The sequence below is a fragment of the Callorhinchus milii genome, unplaced genomic scaffold (assembly GCF_018977255.1).
Source record: "Callorhinchus milii isolate IMCB2004 unplaced genomic scaffold, IMCB_Cmil_1.0 Scaffold1, whole genome shotgun sequence".
Taxonomy (NCBI): domain Eukaryota; kingdom Metazoa; phylum Chordata; class Chondrichthyes; order Chimaeriformes; family Callorhinchidae; genus Callorhinchus; species Callorhinchus milii.
This window is the reverse complement of record NW_024704742.1, coordinates 9,504,981-9,527,730: the sequence shown is the minus strand read 5'-3', so window position 1 is coordinate 9,527,730 and position 22,750 is coordinate 9,504,981. Positions and strand designations below refer to the sequence as shown.

Genomic DNA, 22,750 nt, shown 5'->3' with positions numbered 1-22,750 from the left:
ACTCAGGCAAACGTTTCATATATCTAAGCACAAATAATGATGGAGGGGAGGGGAGGGTGGAATCAGCATATGCAGGACAAAGATCTATCTTTTGGAGCTGTACTTCCTACTATTGCCCCTGTTTTTCTCTCTCCCCAATACAATACAAATTTACAATTAAAGATAGCACCTTTCATGTCGGGAGGATGTCCCAAGGCATTGAGTTCAGGAACGACCTCAAATCACACCACTGTTTCTTGCTGTACCAATCCCACTTTACACCTCAACCTACCATAAAAACATGCTTCTCAATACACTGTATCCTATTTCCCATACAACAGTTAACAATGCTCACTCTACGGTTTCTACAAAATATGTCCCTGTATTCCCATTTTGCTGGATTCAAGACTCACCCACTTCTAAAAACTGTGAAACTCATTCCCTTGCCCAATCGTCCCGTCCTCATGTCACCTACAAGCTTTGCAAACCTACTCAGCCACTTCAACTTCATTTAGATCATGTTTTCCTCTTCTCAGGTTCTGTACATTCAACAGAACCTGAGAAGAGGAAGTGTGCTTGCTTAAATTGGTAAAACTAAAAGCAGTGTCAGGCTAACCCTTTGGGTTTATCAATTTAGATAAGCACACTAACAGTTTCAGAAAGGTCAGCGCAGTGTAGTTGAAATTGCAGAGCAATTTTTCCATTGGATTTCCATGTAATAGTTAATACATGTACCTCTAACCTGTCTTTCAAAGGTCAACTCTCCGGTAAATTCACAACACTGTCTGAATGATCTGCTCCCTTTCACTCACAGGCCTATGTTCCTGAGACTAGGACTTGGAGCTGGGTTATGGGAGGGAGGAGAGAGGAGGCAAGGCTTCCATACTTGTTTGTGAGGTCATGTGTGGACAGAACAGACTCAAGACCCTTTCGCTGAATCAAACAGCCTGACAATGGTCACTGCCTGGTTTCATACATGATGAATGGACACTTCGAGTATTGGAGGATGGTTGGTATGAATCTCTATCCCACCATAAGTCCCTACTCCAAGAGTGTAGCCAAGAAAAACACAGGCAAATTAGGTCTTATTGAGACTTACAAAAAGTTAAAATAAATCATTTTGACTGGCATTAAACTAATTCCTTGAATTGCATTTAAAACCTTCAATAGCCTTGTTGGCAAGGCCCTCATGTTACCTTTACCCTTTCAATGAATGTTAGGTAATCACTCCCTTAACATTTTCCATCACCAACTTAGTCAATGGAAAGGCTACCAGTGTGTATGCATACTTCAAGTTTCCTGTACCAGATTTTCCCACACTTTCATGCACCGTTAGACCAGGAAGATATATTGTACACCAGTTCTCTTACACTATTTGCACAAAATCCCTAGTGGGGTACAGATGCTCTTCTGAATTGTATCTAATAATAATCATTGCCTTTGATATAGTGCCATCAACACTGAACCATCTCAAGTATTGTACAGTTATCACTGTTAAGTGTAGTGACTGTGTATTTGTAGTCAAACATGGCATCAATTTGTGCAGAGCAACCAATGCTGCACAAGTAGCCAGTAGGATAATGAACAATTTATCTGAAGGATTATTGGCTCAGTGACTGGGAGAAACTTTTCTCTTTGTTAATGATGCATTGAGATCTTTAATGTCCACCTGAACATGCAGATGGGGCCTTGGTGTAACATCTCATCATAAAGAAATTACCTCTGAGATACTGTTTAACACTGCACTGGAGTGTCAGCCTAGACTGTGAGCTCAGAGTCTCCCTAACATACGTCTTGAACCAACAACTATTTGATCCAGAATCAAGGATACTACCAACTTCAAGATAACACTTGAGGCCCTCCCTATTTCTGTATTCTATGCACATACCTCCCTGCTGGGCTTTGGCTTCTAGTCTGGATCATCTGTAAATCAAAGGATTCCGAATGCAAGGTCTGAGTAACTTTGAATGTTCATTACAACAGCCTCCTCACCCTTTCAATGCACTTGATCTCATGATCCAGCAGCTATCATTCATGAACAGTAACAAGGAGCCACAAAGCAACATTTGCACATACATCATGAACAATGACAAATGCTCAGGGAATGAATCACAGAGGAACATTCATCGGGGGTAAAGAAAGCATCTTAAACTGGCATTAACCTCGTAGACAACTGATGTGCATGCCGGCACCTCCACATCACATCCCTGCCTGCAGTTCACCACAGATGATAATTACAACAATTTGCATTTATATAGCACCGTTCAAACAGGAGGATAACATCTCAGAGCACTGCACAGTGGTGGGGTTAGATGCAGGGCAAGGGAGAAGTGGGAGGGGGAGATGACCATAGGCATGGTGGAAGGAGTAGTTCTTAAAGTAGGAGGAGGTAAGGCTTGACATTACTTGGTATTTTCAAAAGGCATTTGATAAAGTGCCACGTAAGAGACTTGTAAGCAAAATGAAAGGCCATGGTACTAAAGGTACAGTGGCAGCATGGATACAGAACTGGCTGGGAGACACAAAGCAGAGAGTGATGGTGAATTGTTGTTTTTCTGACTGGAGGGAAGTGAGCAGTGGTGTCCCCCAGGGGTCAGTATTGGGACCACTGCTGTTTTTGATCTATATAAATGACCTGGACTTGGGTATAGGGAAGACAATTTCCAAGTTTGCAGATGACACTAAGCTAGGAAAAGTAATAAACAGTGAGGAGGATAGTAGAAGACTGCAAATGGACACAGACAGACTGGTAAAATGAGCAGACAAGTGGCAGATGAAGTTTAATGTGGAGAAATGCAAAGTAATGCATTTTGGGAGGAAGAATGAGGAGAGGCAATATAAGCTGATGGTACAATCTTAAAGGGAGTGAAGGAACAGAGGGATCTGGGGGTTCATATAAGCAAATCTTTGAAGATGGCAGGACAGGTAGATAAAGCTGTTAAAAAAGCACACAGGATACTAGGCTTTATAAATAGGGGCACAGAATACAAATATCAGGAAGTTATGATGAACCTTTATAAAACCCTGGTGAGGCCTCAGCGAGAGACTGTGTTCAGTTCTGGGTCCCGCACTTTAGGAAGGATGTCAAGGCATTGGAGAGGGTGCAAAAGAGATTTACCAGGATGGTACCAGGAATGAGGAACTCCAGTTATCAGGAGAGGCTGGAGAAGCCAGGATTATTCTCTTTGGAGCAGAGAAGATTAAGAGGAGACTTAATAAAAGTTTTCAAAATTATGAGGGGATTCGATAGGGTGAACAAGGAGAAATTACTTACACTGGCGGGTGGGTTGGTAACCCAAGGGCACCGATTTAAAAGAAACAGAGGGGAGATGAGAATTTTTTTCACACAGCGAGTTGTTCTGATCTGGAATGCATTGGCTGAAAGGGTGGTGGAAGTCGATTCGATGACAACTTTTAAGAGAGAAGTAGATAATTATTTGGGGAGGACAAGTTTGCAGAGCTATGGGGAGTGGGAGAGTGAGATTGATTTGGAAGCTCTTTTCAAAGAGCCGGCACAGACACGATGGGCTGAATGGCCTCCTTCTGTGTTGTATAATTGTATGATTCTATGATATCTATCATCCTGCAAATCAGAACCCAAAGCTGAAAAGCAAGAGCAAAATGTGGTCATCTATTGTGGCAGCTTAGTCAACTGTTCGCCTGGGCCTTTGAGCAGAACTCTAGATTAAGTTAAACAAAAGGCAAAATACCGCAGATGCTGGAAATCTGAAATAAAAACAGAAGTCTAACGAAAGGTCATCGTCCATGAACCTTAACTCATTTTCCTCTCTCCATAGATGCTTCCTGGAGCAGCAACTTCTGTTTTTATTCTAAATTAAGTTAAGCAGCATCACGCGAAAGTGGCATTGCACGAGGTGGTTACCTATAAAAGTTAATGTGTGGATGTTCGTACCATTGTGCTCTGAGCTTTCATACCTGGAAGAAGCACACGATTTGCACAAGATACTTGTGTCAATGTGACACCGATTCGCTGTGCAGTAGTATTTTGTTATGATAAACTGCTGATAGGAGGAACAGACAAAAGTGGTACAGAATTTCAATGAGGATCCTCCGGTGAGTTGCATATTTAACAGGAGAAAAATAAGATCCACGTGACAATCTTCTCGAAGGAAGGTCAGACGCCCCTGGCAAAATGCTCACTGCTGGCCAAGACCGAGAAGAGGATTGCTATTTCCTACTGAATCCCAGATGCTTAAAGACTCATTCCACATGCTCCATGTCATTTCAATACAATATCTGATGTTTCAAAGTAAAAACTGCATGACCTAAACTCTCCTATAGTGCACATATTATTAGAACAAGAAGATAATGTTGGACTGAAACTCCATGTTATAATAAATAATAATAATCCTTGCATTTCACGACGTCTTAAAGCCCTTCACAGAATATACTGTAAAGTGAATTGAACTGTGCATTTTGTGGGTGAAACGCAGAAGTCAATTGTGCACAGCAGTGTCCCATAAACAGTCATGGATTGAGTGACTGGATATAATCAGGTTCAAATCAGAATTTCTGGAGCCACTCACATTTTATAAATATTGAGAATGAAGACAAACAGTAATAATAGTTCAATCTTATTTGACTGTCTTACAAAGCTGTGCTTCACATTGATTGTCCTAAACCAGATCAATAGGGAATGTTAAGTTTCAAAAAATATCTATCTACAGAGTGTCGGAAGAAAAACCCTATTATATCACAGTATTCATTTCTTTGCGCAGCAGGGAATTCACATTCTAAGTGTTCCCAGTCTGCTTCAGCAATGATACAGACGACAGCATATTAATGAGCAGCTTTGTGACCAGCTTATTAACTGAGTACATTACGGGTACTAATGAGCCTGACAGGACACGCAGACTGAGCAGGAAAGTGAAAATGTCATCAAAACTATTTTATTGTTGTGGTGTACCAAGCTAACTGAGCTGGGCGCAGTGGGAGACAGAAAGCTCATGTGAAATTCACTCTCCCTTGTTCAAGCCAAAGGTGCATCATGCTTTCTGAGGAAACAGCATTTGTATCATTTTCAACCTTTAAAGTTTGAGCTGGCATTAGAGACATAGAACAGTTAAATTCAGATACATTATTCTAATGTGTGGGTGACTGTTTTCTGATTCTGTTTCCTAATGCTGAGGATAGCTTTTTCTTTCTTCCTGTAAGAATGTCACTATGTTCTCTATCAGAGCTTCGAGTGGGCTGTGGGAAGACATCTCACAGGTGATGGCATTGAGGCGACAGAGTGGAACAAAATTGTTCCAACTGGCATTTGCTACCTGAAGGTTGTTGTGCTTGCAGTGAAAATAATATGACATCCAGGAGAAAAAGGTGACATTTTGCCCACAAATATACAGTTAATTCACTTTACAGTATATTCTGTGAAGTGCTTTGAGACGTCTAGAAGATGTGATAAAGAGTTTTATCAAATGCAAGGATTATTATTATTATTATCAGCTGGAAATGTTGGTTTACATTCAACTCATTCCGCAGGGCCAACACATCACAGGATATGGAGTGAGCAATGTATTCAGTTCCAGCCAAGTGACACCAAATTTGTTGAAGGAAAGTCTCATATCTCAGCATTACGTTTAAGGCAGCTGGGAGATCAGATAAGACATCAAGAAACAAGAGCTGAGATAGTGATGGATTTGATACTGTGTAGAGAAGTTGTTTCCAAAACGGCAACTTTCCCAAAAATGTTTATTTTAATAACTTCACCTATTTTTGTCTTCCCAAGGTCTTTTGGTCCCTTCACTATTGCCAATGTTGCACAGTAATTAAGCAAGTTGAGAATTTTACAGTTTCTTTTATCACCGGGTTTCTAACCTCTTACATGTGTCAAAGTGTACACTGCTCTGGTAGCATGCTCCATTGCAAGACCACCACAGAAGTTGCCTCTGATAGCTTGGCCTCAAAGAGCCATAAATTTATGGATGTGAGGAAACAAATGTTTCTACACCTAAAGGAACATGCTGCCCATTCCACCCTTTTTCCAAGCTGACATGTTCAGTCCTTCTAAAACGTGCTTTTGAACACTTGCACCAAATCTACCAATAATGAAAACTACCGGTTTAACTTCTCACAAACTAACCGGGCCGATTTCCAGAGTAAAGTTACATTGCACCATATAAAAATACACCTAACGTGGTATAAAGTTAGGTTTTGGCAAGCTAAAGCACATTTGTTTATATCAAAAACAGCCTCTGGCATTTCTTGCATTCAACAAAAAATGCACTGCTTAACTCTTAAAATACCACTATTAACTCCTCTGACATCCCAACAGAATTTTGAGCACTTTGGAACTACTTCTTCCAAGTTAGAGTAATTGCTTATAGGGGCAAACACTGAATCTATGGTTTAGTGGAGAGGCCAATTTGATTTCCAATGATTCAGTGGACGCAAGGAAAGGAAATCTATAGCGTTGATTTCCTAAACGTCAGCAAAATGACTGACCTTGGTAAACAATGGTGGGTTGGAATCATTGGGATTGGGCATATAATAACAGTAAGTATAATAATCCTTACATTTGTTATAGCGTTATGCATGTCAGGGCATCTCAAAGCTTCACAGTATTCACTATAATTTGCAGTGCCTGTGTATTTTGGCAGGCTAAATAGTTACGGTGATAAATAGTTTCAGCTGCACCTTCACACAAACCAAATCAGAGTTCTCTTAAGCCCAAACCCCAAATATTCCTTCCAAAGAATTTGAGAATCCAGCGACTCATGAGCGCTCAACAATAACAACTTGCCTTTATACAGCGCCCTTCACGTGGGGTATCATCACAGAGGGCATGGGACCCACCCAACACCATGCCTCTAAATTATCTCGTTACCCTAAGCATGTGCACCAATGGGAATAAGCAGGGCAACTCCTACAGTCTGGCAAATTGACACAAAACGTGATGCTATTAGTTGGTCGTAACTTCAAGCCAAGACATTTCTGGAACAAAGGAGGAAAACTATTTCCTCTCTCAATGGCTCAGACGTGCTTCAACACAGCTAAGCTGGTAACAATGTGATGTATCTAATTACTCCATAGTGCACAATTCATGCAAAGAAACTTTAGCCAGCAAGGGAAAAAAATACCTTGCTGTATGTATAAATACACAAAAATCAATGGAATAATGTGTAACTGCCACCTTATCTGAGAGCAGCAGATTTTCCAGATTTATGAGCCCAGGATTTAAAGGGGAGTTAAAGATATTCCATTCAGATTGGGAAATCTATGTCCACTAATTAAACTTTTCAGATCCAGTCATCAATTGTAGACATGTTAAATGCTGCATTTCTTACATCAATTGTCTCACAATATGTTCAAAATGGGCTGGATTCAGGCCATCCGCTGTGCACAAAACATATTACAACTGTGCTGCATCCAATTATAATATGCAACAAAATAATCTCCAACAAGACATTGCTTTGATGGTGTTAACAGCTTTCATGCCACAGTCATTAAAATAAATTTCACTTTGACACTTCTGAATATATACAATACATAAAAATATTTAAATACACACACACACACCCTGAAAAAAATGCATTTCCAAAACTAATTTGAAAGCCAATGCACTCTAAATATCAGCTTGTCTTTTCTTCCATCCAGGACTGCATATATTGATGAAAAGTCGATCTGAGACTCACTTAACTCACTTTCCTTTCTCCATAGATGCTGCCTGACCTGCTGAGTGTTCCCAGCGACTTCCGTTTTTATTTCAGGTTCCCAGCATCTGCAGTATTTTGCCAACTGCATATATTGGGTTCACCTGACACCAGGACATGCTCACTCCTTTCACAAATGTCACTGGATTTGTACAAGCATTGCCACAAACACAACTTATAAAGAACTATGCCTGTCACATACTTAGTGCTATGAAATGAGAACCCTTGAGTCAGATTCTTCTCGAGATTTGTAAATCTTTACACATGTAAAGCTCTTGATTTAGAAATGGTCCCCAATGGGCCAAGTAGGTTACACTGACCCACATAGACCAAACTTTTGGAGAACTGAGTCAACGGACCTCAGCAGTGCAAATGTTATGTGTGCGTGTATGTGTCCATACACGCGCATGTGTGTGTGAGTGGAAAGTACAATTTATCAGCACCATAGGTGTTGAGGAGAAAATTTCAATCACAGATTAGATTACAGCCTTAAAATCCTGCTTGCTAACTTTACTGCTCAGAGAACACACAGTTTTAGTATCAAATTGCAGGTCACACTTAGTCCTGCAGCAACAAATCCTGTTAAAAATAATACTGCACTTCGAGTCGAAACTTCTCAAAGTGCTTCAAAACAACAAGTTACACTAAAATGTAATAATAGTCGTGTAAGCAAATGTAGCAACTGGTCCTTACCAGCAAAACCCCACAAGCATCAGTGAGATAAATAATCAATTCATCTATTTTAAGGTGATTTTTAAGGTGAGTCTGGACTCGGGAGGAATCTGGATCAGGACACTGGAAGAACTTCCTTTTCTTTCTCTTCTTGCTATTATTCATAATTATCAAAGCTTAACGAAGGATCATCCAGAGACATGATGAGCTGATGCTCAGGAAAATACAGCACTTCACAATGTTTTGTCCATTTTGCTTCTTGTCTAAACAGTGATATAGTTCTTTTGTGTCATTTTGGATGGATCGGAAATGGCCTTGCTCAATCCCTGAGGTCTCTTCCTATAGTAATTAGTAAATTAAAATTCTTAAGTAATAAAATAGAAAGGGATTTATCACACAAGATTTGATTAATTCCCTAATTTTTGTTGAGAATGCTCATTCCTCGCTCCATCCCTCCCATATTTCAAGACATATCTCAAAACATAAGTCTTTACTTTGCTTTCGGTCATCTTTCCCCATCCCTCCCAATCCCACCATAGCTCATGTGTCCATCAAGCACAGTGGATGTGCTTTGGGAAATCCTCCCGACATGAAAGATACTATATAAATTTAAATTGTATTGTCTATAAAGTAATAATAATAATCCTTAAATTTGGTCAAGGATCTTTCATGTCAGATCGACATTCCAAAGTGTATCACAGAATATACTGTAAACTAGTGTGACTGTGTGTTGTGTTGGCAAATGCAGCAGCCAATTTGCACACATCAGTGTTCTACAAACAGCCATGGAGTGAATGATCAATTTTATTTCTGGGATTGTTGGCTAGGACACCAAAAGAAACTCCCTTCTCTTTTCGAATAGTACCATGAGATCTTTAACATTCAGACCAATGTCACATCCGAATAATGGCACCATCAATTCAGCAAACTCCTAGCACTGTATTGGAGTGTCAGCTTAGACTATATGAGTTCCAAGTCCTGATGCAAAGCTTAAATCCACAACCTTCTGACTCAGAGATGAGAGCACTGCAAACTGAGCCAGCCTGATACACTCAGAGTACCGAGAGTATTGCTGGCAAGTGCATTATCAACATCTGGTCCCTGTATCAAGTCTCCTCCTGCATGGTGCAGAGTGGAAAGGCAACAACAAAAAGCTGATTTTATTATCGCAAAACATTATGGCGTAGTGAAATGCAATGCCAACACAGTTTTGCTACTATGCAAAACTAGGCAGAAGTTTTACCGTGACTAATACATAATATTATGGAGTTATGCGGAAAAAAAGCTGCTTTGTTCGATGTTCTTTCACCTCTCAATTCGCCATCAGTTAAACATGCTTTTACTGCAACATAAGAAACATCAGTGTGCAAGTCATCACACCACAGGCACCAATGCTAAATGAAGATTAATTGAATTGAAACTTCTCTTTAATGCATGTCTACCCTCTACCTAATGCATTGAAAAGCAAGACAAGGACACATGCCAACAACTCACCACCACAGATAAAACACGCAGGTGGTACATCACTGGTTTTAATGTAGATCTATAGTTAGTGTAAACCTTCTTCCACAACCATATTGATCAACATGCTGCTCTTACCTGGTGTGACAGTGAGGTTGCTTTCCGAGCTGTCCTGCCCCATTCTATTGGTAGCTGTACACTTATACTGTCCAGAGTCTGATGGCTTGACTTTCCCTATCCGAAGCTCGGATGCCTTCCTGTAAAATTACAATAAGCAAGGAACAGTTTGTAAAGGAAAAGTTAAGAAAAGAATACTGGCGAAGTCAAAGCTCTGTCAGAAACAGTTACAGAATTGTTCAGAATGTTTACTATGTTGTTGTTTCAGTTGTCTGTAACAAGAAGGGGATTGCAGTGCTGAACAACCAGTTACTGAAGCCAAACCAGTCATCTCCAGAGTTACAGTCTGTCAACAGTTACAAAAATAATCATTTCACCCAGGTTTTGTTTCCATTTTGCCGACAAAATACACAGTCACTCCACTTTACAGTATATTCTGCGAAGCACTTTGAGACGTCTCGATGACGTGATAAGGTGTTATATCAAATGCAAAGATTATTATTAGTAGTAATAGGGCACTTTTAGTCTTAGCTTGCAAACAATTGCATTTTTAACATTTATTAGTTTGTGGTGTTTTCGATTCAGTTTCATAAATAATAATTAGTGCCATATCAGACCGTTGCAAGAGTACAAATTTCAAGTGTTAACGCAATTCCATTTAGGAAAGAGGTCAATCAACATGAGGGTCCCATCTGTAGAGAGAGTCAATATCTAGACCCTCTAGAATCTCAGCTTTGGAACTCATTGTATCTGTTCCATTGGACCTCTTTCGAGGCTGGGTGGAGGGAGCCTGACCTGGGAATCCTTCAAACTAGCAGGGGGTGAAAAGAGTGGCAGTGCGAACATTTCCTAAAATGTTACCTCTCATCTTCAGATAGATTCTTGGTAAGCAAGGATAATAGTAATTTTTTTTTGAGGGATTATTACCCCGGAAAACGTAAACGAATACCCTGATTTGTGGGCTACAAAACAACCAATGATTATGTAATTATCACGCCATTGAGATGTCTCAAAGTGCTTCATAAAACTTACTGTGAAGTGTGTACACTACTGTGTAGTGACTGCACATTTTGTAGGCGAACACTGCAGCTAATTCACCAACAGCAATGTCCCACAAACAGCCACGAAGTGAGTGACCAATTTTATTTGGAGGATTGTTGGCCAGGACATTGGAAGAAACTTGCTTCCATTTTGAGTAGTGCCATGGGATCTTTAAAGTCCACCTGAACAGACACATGTGATCTCGGTTTCAAGTCTCCTCCGAAGTCTGGCACCTGCGACAATGCAGCATTCCTCCAACACTGCACCAGAACGTCAGCCCAGACTGTGAGTTCAAAGTCTCAAGATGGGGCTTGAATGCACAGCCTTCTGACTCAGAGGCGAGAGTGCTATCAAATGAGCCAGACTGACACTAGATGCCAGGATACTAACAGATATGGAGAAAAGCCAGACAAACAGAATTAAAACATTTGCCAAAAATTATTGGCAAGGTGCGAAAGCAATGGGCTGAATGGCCAAGTCCTGATAGTCAAACTCTACAAACAAATACAACAAATATGAAATCTATCCTGCATATAAAGTCTCTTTGAAACAACTGTGCTTTAACAATGCCTTCTTCCTCCTCTTGGTTGATCCATTCATTGGGTTGAGTTGCCTGGTTCCTCAATGTGCATATATGTTGTGACTCATAAGTCACTGTGTTGGGAGTAGAAGATGGGATAGGATAGGTAGGTAATCAAGATTACTTGTGGTGTGAGGCGACATCCTACCAATTGGTGGCAGAAATGTATTGTGCCAGTGGGGCTGAAGGGAGGATCTTTAAACATCCTATCAGACCCAAATGCACCAGAGGTAACATCAAATATTAATTAAAAAAACTCATTGAATTATTTATGAATGACTGCACATTGAGTACTTTTGCCCACCAAATGAAATATTCTAGAATAAACTTGCTCTGAATCACACGCCACCGAGGTATACAAAGGAAAATGGGTAAGGTCTAAGAGACATTAAACAGGAAACAGGAGTAGGAAGGTTGTGGGTTCAAAATCCTTGTTGTGACTTGGAACTCACATAGTCTAAGCTGACACTCCAATGCAGTGCTGGGGGCATGCTGCATTTTTAGAGGTACTGTACTTTGTATGAGCTGTTAAACTGAGTTCCTATCTACCTGATTGGGTAGATGTTAAAGATCCCATGGCACTATTCAAAAAGGGAAGGGTGTTTTTCCTCGTGTCCAGGCCAACAATCCCCAAAATAAAAAAAACGGTTGCTCACTCCATGGGTGTTTGTGGAACCGGTTGCTGTGTTCAACCAGAAATTACACAGTCATATCACTTTACAATAACTGTGAAGTGCTCTGAGATATCTCAACAATGTAGTGGGAATCAAAGATACCATCCTAAGCGCAGGCAAGTGCAGCAATTGGTCATTTCAATTGTGCGTGCTAACTGAGCTCCCTCACATGATCGGCCCCAGAAACATTTCTGAGCCAATCTCCTTTCCACTAACCCAGCAATGATGTCATCTGCACTCAAACCTTTCCACAAAAATATTTCGAACAGATCAATGGATAAAAATTCAATTGATTTAAATGCTGAAGTTTTAGAGGTAGTCAATTTAACCAGCTAAAACCTCACAGCTTACCATTGAAAGCACCGTGGCTTGTCCAGCTAGGGCCACCCTACCCGTTACGGCTTTGGCTTGTAGGGTTATCGGGAGCTGAGTGGGAAAAATCCAGTAATTGGTTTCCCCTTCCATGTCTTGCTGATGAGCCAGGCTGGGCTGGGCTGTCATTAGTTGTGTCCAGGTATACTGTGGACCCGCCTGGCTCAAGAATTGAACTAGAGTCTGACACAGAGGGCTGGCTCGGTTCCGACAATCCATTACTAAACATCCATTACTGAATTCGCTCCAAGGAGACCCTGTTTACTTCTCCCCACTGCCACTCCAAAACCTCCCGAGGAGAAGAGTCACTAATTTTTTCAGCCCTCCGAGACTCTACCCCATGTGAAGGATGATATATTATTATTATAATATAAATGGAAGTTGTTGTAATGAATCTTTGCTTCAAATTTCTCCCATTGTCATGACTGGCAATCCACCAAATAAAATTGATCATTCACTCCATGGCTGTTTGTGGGACATTGCTATGTGCTAATTGGCTTCCAAATTTGATCACCAATCAGTTCTGTTTCAGATGCTGAATCCCACAGCAACTTCAAACAGCAAAAGGAGAGAATGGTCGGACCTCGTTATTGAAGAAAATCCCTTCTTGTTAATAACATTGGATAGTTCTCTGTGAATCTGAGACATTAATCCCAGAGATCAGACAACAAAGACAAACTATCCAAACTTTGTTCATTTCAACCTCCTCAACCAGATTACTGACTTGAACCTTTGACAAAGCACTTGGGATTTTAAAAGGGGCCTTGATGGCAAGAATCACTTTTGATCTTCTCTACATTGAGTTCCTTGAGTGGATATGGACTTATCAACCAAAAAATAATTCCCACCCCCACCTTTAAATTGACCCAAGACTTCAGGGTACCTCTAACGCTGAGGATCAGACAGTCTGTTCTGACAACCCAGCAATAAAAGGGCAGCTTTTCTATAAAGAAAATAATAAACAGCCTCTGGCCTGACTTATTGAAATACATCCAAAACACACATTTTAACGATTTCAGAGTTTGCAATGAGTACCTTATAAAATCCAAGCGCAGAAAGACACAAGTACAGAGATTGCCATGAACTAATACTGTCTTGAGACATCCTCCCGATGTGAAAGGCGCTTTACAAATGTAATTTTGTGGTTGTTCTACTATTCTACTATCCTTCTGCTACCTTTTCCTCCCTTCCCTCCAGTCTCTGGCACCTAAGCCATGACCGCCATCCCTCCTCTCCATCCCCCGCGCTGTCTCCTGTGGGCCGCAGGCTGATGCTGCCCCACTGATCACTCGCTCCCGCTCTCTGCATGTACGTTTTGGCTGCCGCCCTGAACCGGGCCCCTGAAAATATTCCTGCTCCCACCCCCTCACATTTCGTTACTCCCACTTGGTGTTTCTCTCCCATCACCCTCCTCGCCTCCTCTCTCTCTTAGACTCCACCATCACCTCTCTCTGCTCCAGCCTGGGCATCCTTCGCCAGGCTCCCATTGTTGGTTGTCCCAGAACAGCCACCCCAACTGTCCCATCGCTCACTCTCTCTGCAGCAACCGCCATTGACAGGCAAACAGCCTTTAACCCTCCCTTATCCATACCCTCTCCAACACTACTCCCTCCTCAAACTCCATGGTTACTTCTCCCCATGACCTCAAATCCTCTTTATACCACTCTCCCCATCACTGACCCCCACCAGCAAACCTATCCGTATCTCCCTCCAAAATGTCCACTCCTCTCCAACAAAGCCCTAACTATCCATGACCTCATCCTGGATGAGCACATTGATATTCTTGGGCTTACAGAAACCTGGCTCTCCCCCAGTAACCCCGTTCCTCTCGTTGATGCCTTCCATCCTGGCTGCACCTTTCGCCACACTCCTCACCCCAGGCAACATGGCGGTGGGGTGGCCCTCATCTCCCAGGCTTCCCTTGGTCTATCCCCCTATTCCTCTGGCTGTTTCTCCTCCTTTGAGTACCTCATCCTCTACCATCCCTGCTCTCTCTCCTTCAAAATCCTCCAAGTTCATTGCTCCCCCCCAAACCTCCTGGCTCCTTCCTCTCTGATGTCTCCTCTCTCTTCTCATCCCTGTCCCTCTGTACTGAACACCTGGTTATAATGGGTGATTTCAACCTCCACCTAAACTCTCCTTGCATTACCTCCTCGGATTTCACTGCCCTCCTCTCCTCTCTAAGCCTTACCCTCCACATTAACTCACAGACCCACAACCGTGGCCACCCCCTCAACCTTGACATTTCTGACCTGTTAATCACAGACAAGGCCATCTCGGACCACTTCCTCATCTCCTTCTCCTCCCGCATTCCCCTCCCCTCTTCCAAACCCTCCCTCATTTCTTTCCGCCACTGAAAAAAGCTTCCCCCTGAGTCCCTCACAAATACCCTCTCTTTGTCGGACCTCCTCTCCCTCTGGCCCTCCACCCGCAGCGATCCTGATGCAGCATCAAGCTGCTGAAAGACCGTCTCTCCACAACCTTTAATTCCTTGTCTCCCCTGAAATCCAGGGTTGTTTCCAAACCCACCCGCTCCCCCTGGTACAACAGTCATCTCCACTCACTCAAAACACAAACCCAGATGCTCAAGCATAGATGGCAGAAATCTGGCCTCATGATTCACCGCCAGCTGTGGCTCGAGCACCTCCGCACCTACCACTTCTCCCTTTCACAGGCCCAAACTGACTTTTACTTCAAAGCCACCTTGGAGGCAATAATCCAATAACGCTGTTTTCCACCATCCATCACCCCGTTCGTGCACCTCCTCAAGCCCTCTAATCTACTTTGCCCCCTCCAGTACCAACTCCGGGTCCACCGATGTTCTATCAGCTTGTCTGGCAGACCTCAAGGCCTGGATGACTGTAAACTTCCTGTAGCTGAATAGGGACAAGACGGGAGCCATACTCCTCGGCTCCTGTCAACATCTTCACTCCTGCTGATGTAAACGCCTCAACCACCCTGGGCTCTTTCTCAGATTCACCGAACCAGTGCGCCCCCAACTGTCCTTCCTCCCCCACATCCGGTCCCTGACTAGGACTGCTTTCGTGCACATCCGCCACACTGCCCGCCTCTGACTGTACCTTACCCACAAATGCAGCTGAAACCCTTGTGCATGCATTTGTCACCTCCCGCTTGGATTACTCCAACGCACATCTCGTCGGTTTCCCCAGCTCCACCATTCACAAGATCAGCTCATTCAAAACGTTGCCGCCTACATACTGACCCGGACCGAACTCCATACCCACATCTCACCAGTTCTGGCCCAGGCTCCACCTGCTCCCCATCACCAAATGGATCAACTTCAAGATCCTCACTCTCGTGTTCAAATCCATTCACTCCCTGGCACCTCTCCGACCTCCTCACTCCCCAAACCACCACCCGGTGCCTCTGCTCGACTGGCACTGGCCTCCTGCTCATCCCTCACACCCTCTGCCTCACCATCAGAGATCGTGCTTTCAGCCACTATATCCGAAAATTTTAGAACATTCTCCCTCAATCCCAATACCTCGCTCCCTCTGTCCCCTCCTTTAAATCCAACCTGAAAACTTTTTGTTCGACAGTGCTAATGGCCACCTCCAACCTGCCCTCGGCTCAGAGTCAGGCTACACCACCGTTATGGGCTCTGAGATGCTACCCTGCATGGAGGGCACTATATAAGTGCAAGTTGTTGTTGTTGTTGTATAATGCGTCTCAAACAAGTAGCGTCTTTGAGCGGTTTATAACAGTGTGATTTGACCCACCAGGAGGTGACCGAAAGCTCATGAAAGAAGAAAGAAATTCAGCAGAAACACACAGCACCTGGTGAGAACAGCCTGCTCCGAAATTGACTCTAATAGTTTTTTTGGTCTTTACACCAGAGGATACCTTAGAGCAATTTAAGGAACACAACAGAGTTAGATGAAGCAATGGTTAGACTGCAGTCATATGGTCTTAAGGGAATAGTCCATAGAGGCTCATAAAAGTTGTATTTCCCAGTGACTGCAGGAGATGAATGTACACTGGATTATTGGTGCACTGGGAGGAAAGAAAGAGTTTAGTTTTATTCGGCACCTGGTTTAATATTAAAGCTTGAGAGAAATGTGGTGCAGAGCTGTGGGGAAAGGGGAGGTGACACAGACACAGAGGATTTCAGCTTCTGTCAATCTGAAATCTAGGCTTAAATAGAGCTGTGGGACAGAAGTGGAGAGGCATGCAAATGACGCATGATTTTTTTGTTGATGGAATACATCTAACTGAGAAGTAAATTCAATGTGCGATACAGGGGAAAAGTAAGAAGGTGGGATTAATAAAAAGTTGCAGAGCACTGACACAGACATGGGTTGAAGAATTTCCTCTTTTGCAGAAAATGTTAATGAGTGTGCTAATGTTAAAGTTATTGTCTGAGTGAAGAATTTAAATCCATGCAGCAGTAATATTCATACAGCAATCTCCCAGTTCATTGCGACTCTACCATCCTTACAACACACCCTGGTTATGTATTCACTAATACCATTCTCACAACACACGGTCATTTACTCAACATAATAATAATAATCCTTGCATTTGATATAACGCCTTATCACGTCTTTGAGACGTTTCAAAGCGCTTCACAGAATATACTCTAAAGTGAACTGACCATATTTTGTGGGCAAAACGTGGCAGCCAATTGTGCACAGCAGCGTCCCACAAACAGAGTGACCAATTTCTTCTTATTATTTTTTTTGGAGGAATTATTACCCCCGGAAAAGCAATCTGTCAATCGACTAACATCTGGGTTCCTACTTACTGCTAGGTAAACAGAGGCGTGTGGAGTAGGGAAACTTGCCCAACATTTTGCCCTGTCGGGAATCAAACCCAGGTCTTTTGTTGGCGAGGCGAGCACTCTAACCACAACATAGTAATAATAATAATAATCCTTGCATTTGATATAGTGTTTTTCACGTCTTCTAGACATCTCAAAGTGCTTCATAGAATAGACTGTAAAGTGAATTGACTGTATATTTGAGGGCGAAATGCGGGTGCCAATTGCACACAGCAATGTCCCACAAACAGTCGTGGTTTGAAGTGACCAATTTATTATTGGTTTATTTTCTTGAGGGATTATTATCAGGCGTGTGGAGTAAGGAAACTTGCCCAAGATTTCACTCTCCCGGGAATCGAACCCAGGTCTCTCGTTTGCAAAGCGAGTGCTCTAACCACTGAGCTACAGGACTCCACATACACCCATGACTAATATCCCTTTCAGAAGTAAACTTACTTTCTCTTTTTCTTAATCTTGATGTTGTCAGATTCTCCATTGATCAGCTCGTCACCATCCTTAAACCACTTGAAGGTGGGATTTGGGGATCCGGAAATGGTTTCACATTTCAATACAAACTTCATGCCTTCATTCTTCACTTGATGTACTGACATCTTTTTGATTTCAGGAGCCTTACCTGTAAGACAAAGGGTTGGGCTATAGGTCAATGGTCTACTCCGTAAAACAAACAAACAAGGTAACATCAATAATAATCTTTGTTCTTGACATAGCATCTAGAACATTGAAGTTAGAATAGCACTGCACAGTACCACCATTAACTATTTACATTTACGCAGTTACATAGAATGTAATGTACAGCACGGAAATAGACAATTCATCCCAACTAATCCTTGGGATGAAGGATATGTTATGTTTATACATTATATGAACGTCCACCCCTCCTATACCCCTCTACTCCTTTTTCCTTTATGCATATATCTGGTTTATCCTTAAATACATAAGCCTTCATGTCCACCTGGAATGACAGGCCACTCCCAGCTCGGGTTCCCATCCAACACAGTTAAGCGCCTCGAGGGCTCTTCCCTTTATGAAAGCCTTATAATGTTGTTGAAATGTCTCAAAGTGCTTCACAGAATATACTGTAAAATAAATTTACTGTATATTTTGTGAGCGAAATGCGGCAGCCAATTGTGCACAGCAGCGTCCCGCAAGATGTTATATAAATGGAAACTGTACTGCATAAGTGAATGACTCCCATTAAACAGGTGATCATGACAGGCTTGACGGAAAGAAAGACAAAGTGGTTTGCAACACAAAACATGATAAGCAAAATGTCTCAATTTCAGTGCAAGTCCCTCAAATTGCAAATGGATCAGTTCTAACATCGGGACAGGTGGTTCAGAGCAATGCGCCACTGAAACATGACACAAGATCTTGTGATGAATAGGAAAAGGCCTGAATTCGCCTTAATTTGTAAGAAGTCAATATTTAGAACCTTTCAAGTAGCCAAAACAGAGCTTTCTTTAATCGCTTCAGTTACAGGGATACCTGAAAGCCATTTATACCCAGCTTCTGTATTAGTGACATCACAAGCACATCTGCCACTGCTCCCCAGAACATCTGCAGATTAATATCCCACGTGTTCTTCACTCATGAGCAGTGTCATTCCATGGCACAGAAGCTAAGTACTTTGCTCATTGAAATTAACATTGAAATCAAAATTTAAATTTAAATAATGCCTTTTTATTAATAAAAAAATTCATGTGTTCAAAACCTCGGAAGCGAAAAGTTTCATCTTGTTGGCAAACTGTTATATAACTGTTATAAATTTTCTCATGTCATTACTCACTCCCCCCCACCCCCAGCCCCTACAGAAACACTCTTAGCTATCCTCGTCCCAGTTTGCAAGGATAATAATAATTCTTGCATTTGATATAGCACTTTTCAAGTTGGGAGGACATCTCAAAGCACTTCAGAGGATTTACTGCAACATGTAGTGACTGTTTATTTTGTTGGTGAATGCCTCAGTCAATTTTACACTCATCAATGTCCCATGAATCATAGAATCATAGAATATTACAGCACAGAAGGAGGCTATTTGGCCCATCGTGCCTGTGCCAGCTCTTTGAAAGAGCTACCCAATCAGTCCCACCCCATTCTTTACCCATACCACTGTCATTTTTTCCTTTTCAAGTACCTATCTAATTCCCTTTTGAAAGTTGTTATTGAATCTGTTTTCTCCAGCCTTTCAGAGTGAGTGACAAATTTTATCTATGAGATTGTTGGCCAGGACAAACTCCCTTCTCTTTTTGAACAGTGTCATGGATTTTTTAGCATCCACCTGGATAGGCAGACGGGACCTCGGTTTAACGTCTGATCCAAAAGAAGGCATTTCTGACAACGCAGCACGCCCGTAGTACTATATGGGAGTGTCTGACGAGACTCTGAGTTCAATGTGCCAACCGCGAGCTTGAACCTACAACCTTCTGACTGAAAGATGAGAATGCTGCCAACTGAGTCAGGCTGACAGCTGTTTTTTAATGATAGGGAGAACCTCTTCTGGAGTCATTTTTCCCTGAGTTGTTCCATCCACATCATGTACTTCCTCTGACCAGGACAGCATGGTTGGGCGAGCAGGCTCTCTCTTCCAATTCTACACTCCCCTTTCTCCGTGTTGTCTCCTAGCTGATGGCAACTTGCTGTTGTGAGATCAGTGAGGAGGGTTACATGAGCCTTGCATTTATGTCTCTGTGCCACATTGCCCCCAAAGCTTTTAAGGTATACAAGGTCACTTCAGTCATTTGGTGGCAAATATTTGGTGGGTGTGAAGGACCCAGATCAGCAACTGATAGCTGTAAACACTGAGCAAATACATATTCATAAACATAGAATGTGCAGAATATTCCAAGGTAACAACAACATCAAAATTACATTTATAGAGCGCCTTTCACGTTGGGAGGACATCCCAAAGTGCTGAGTAATAATAATAATCATTTCACTGCAATATTGGTCACATGCACCAGCAATGGTGCAAGCATTTCCAGGAACCTATGACTAAAACTCCCTATTGATTTTCAGAAAGCAGTAAATCACATTTCACTCTACAGTACCTATTAGGAAAAAGCCTTACATCTTTGCACTTCATTGCAGGGAGGGGAAAGCAGGGGTTCTTGTCACAAAATAATAGGATTCAAAAGGCTAATGCCTTCCTGAAATGGTGTTTGGTAATGCCACCCTTCCCCCTCTCCCCCTCCCCCCCCCCTCCCCACCACCACCCACCCTGACCCCCACTTCTTTATTGCTTGTGCTTCAGGAAGGAAGAGACCAGTACTGGCTCAGTAACATAATGCCCGTCATTTCAAATGACACTGCATTCCTGTGGTTTGCAGACATCACTAGATGTAAATCGCTTTGGTTTTATTCCACTGCTTTAAAACTGAGGCTGCGCCAATCTTCAGATTGGCGAGAATTAAATGCCTGAAATTCCACCTCCTCTTAGCCCGTGAGACCATTTCATCTTCAAATTTGAGAATTTTAAGATGAAATTGTGACAGATTCCTAAATTCAGTCCTAATTTGGAAGTCAGTTTTCCGCATCTTTTAAAAAATAGCCAGCTTACCAAATTCATATCAAATTTGCCTCTTTAATGCCATGATTTTGTGTCTATAACCTGCCCTGATGGCTCAGTTGCTGAAGCCACTGTCTGGTCATGATTCCGATTCTGTGCCGAGTAATAATAATAATAATCCTTGCATTTGATATAGCGCCTTAACACGTCATCAAGGTGTCTCGAAGCGCTTCACAGAATATATTGTAAGGTGGTTCGACTGTTTATTTTGTTATCTCTCTCAGTCAGGCAGGGAATGGCGGGTTGCCTCAACACCTCTGGGTCCGAGAAGAAATAACAACAATAAAGCTGATTTTCTGGCCCGGATTGGTACCAGGAGCCTGGTTGGAAAGTCTATCTGTGACCTTGTTAAATAAGGACAAAGAATGGTAAAGAGCAGGATGGAATAACCCAATGATACTTGATGTCTGGGATTACATGTGAATGACCCTTTAGGTAAAGTAACGAAAGGGCTACCAAAATCTGCAGAACAAAATTGGGGAGGACAAGTTTCCAGGGCCTAGGGTGAGCGAGCGGGGGAGTGGGATTGATTTGGATAATAATAATAATAATAATCCTTGCATTTGTTATAGCGCTTTTCACGTCGGGAGGATGTCCTAAAGCGCTTCACAGAACACACTGTAAAGTGAATTGACTGTATATTCGTGGACGAACGCGGCAGCGAATTGCGCACAGCAATGTCCCACAAACAGTCGTAGATTGAAAATGACCAATTTATTATTGTTTTTAGTTTTGGAGGGATTATTATTAGGCTCTGTGTGGAGTAAGGAAACTTGCCCAAGGTTTCGCCCTCTGCCTGGAATTGAACTCAGGTCTCTCGCTTGCAAAGCGAGTGCTCTAACCACTGAGCTACAGGATGGGTTTTTTCAAAGAGCTGGCACAGATACGATGGGCCGAATGGCCTCCCTCTGTGCCCTATCATTCTATGAAAATATCATCAGTCAGGCTTTCAGGAGAAGAGAATTGGAAAACAAAGAGAAAGGAACTAGCAAATCTCTTTTCATAACCTTGACATTCAAACCTTGTGAAAGGGAGATGGAGGAGATGGAAAAAGACAGAGATAGAGGGGATGGAGGGGCAGAGGAGACTGTGTCAATATAGATCCTCAGGACATCAGCCTCTGGGAAAATCTTAAATTCAGTTTAGATTTGGAAGCCATAGTTCTTAACAAGAAACCATCTTCTAAATTAGAATTGAATTTAAAGTTCTCCACAGTTCTTAGCAGAGGACTTGGGTTTGATTCCCAGGCTGGGTGAAACATTGGGCAAGTTTTCTTTCTCCATATACATGCTTGTGTTTACCTAGCAATAAGTAGGAACCCAGTTGTTAGTTGATTAGCGGATTACTTTTCCCGGTATAATAATTCCTTCAAAATGTATAAATTTTTTAAAAAATAATAATTTGGTCACTTAATCCACAACTATTTCAGTGCAATTGATTGCCGCATTTCGCCCACAAAATATACAGTCAATTCATTCACTGTACAGTATATTCTGTGAAGCGCTTTGAGACGCCTCGAAGACGTGATAAGGTGCTATATTAAATGCAAGGATTATTATTATTATTATAAGCTTAATTAGCAAACATCATGAGATTTCAGGCCATGTGTAAGGCTGAACGAATGGGTTTGTGGATGAGTTTGTAGACTGAACCTGCAGGCACACTGGATATGTGAGGTGCACCTTAGGGAAGATGCACTGAACCGAGGGGTTAGATTTGTACACAAGGCAGTGATGCTCAGAATGTCCCAGACAAATGAAGAGGGAAGATATGAGAGTCGTGTCTGGGCGAGGGTTATTTGTGTGAAATTGCAAT

The 22,750-nt window shown here is 42.2% G+C and overlaps 1 protein-coding gene across 1 annotated transcript in view; it reads right to left on the bottom strand.

Moving 5' to 3' along the window:
- Positions 1-22,750, bottom strand: part of nrg1 (neuregulin 1) — a 151,852-nt gene that overhangs the window by 101,628 nt on the left and 27,474 nt on the right. Inside the window, exons 2-3 of the mRNA XM_042336801.1 lie at positions 17,806-17,983; positions 9,924-10,042 (exon numbers count right to left, since the gene is read on the bottom strand). Of these exons, the coding sequence (XP_042192735.1) occupies positions 9,924-10,042; positions 17,806-17,983 (297 nt within the window). The remainder of the gene's footprint in view (positions 1-9,923; positions 10,043-17,805; positions 17,984-22,750) is intronic.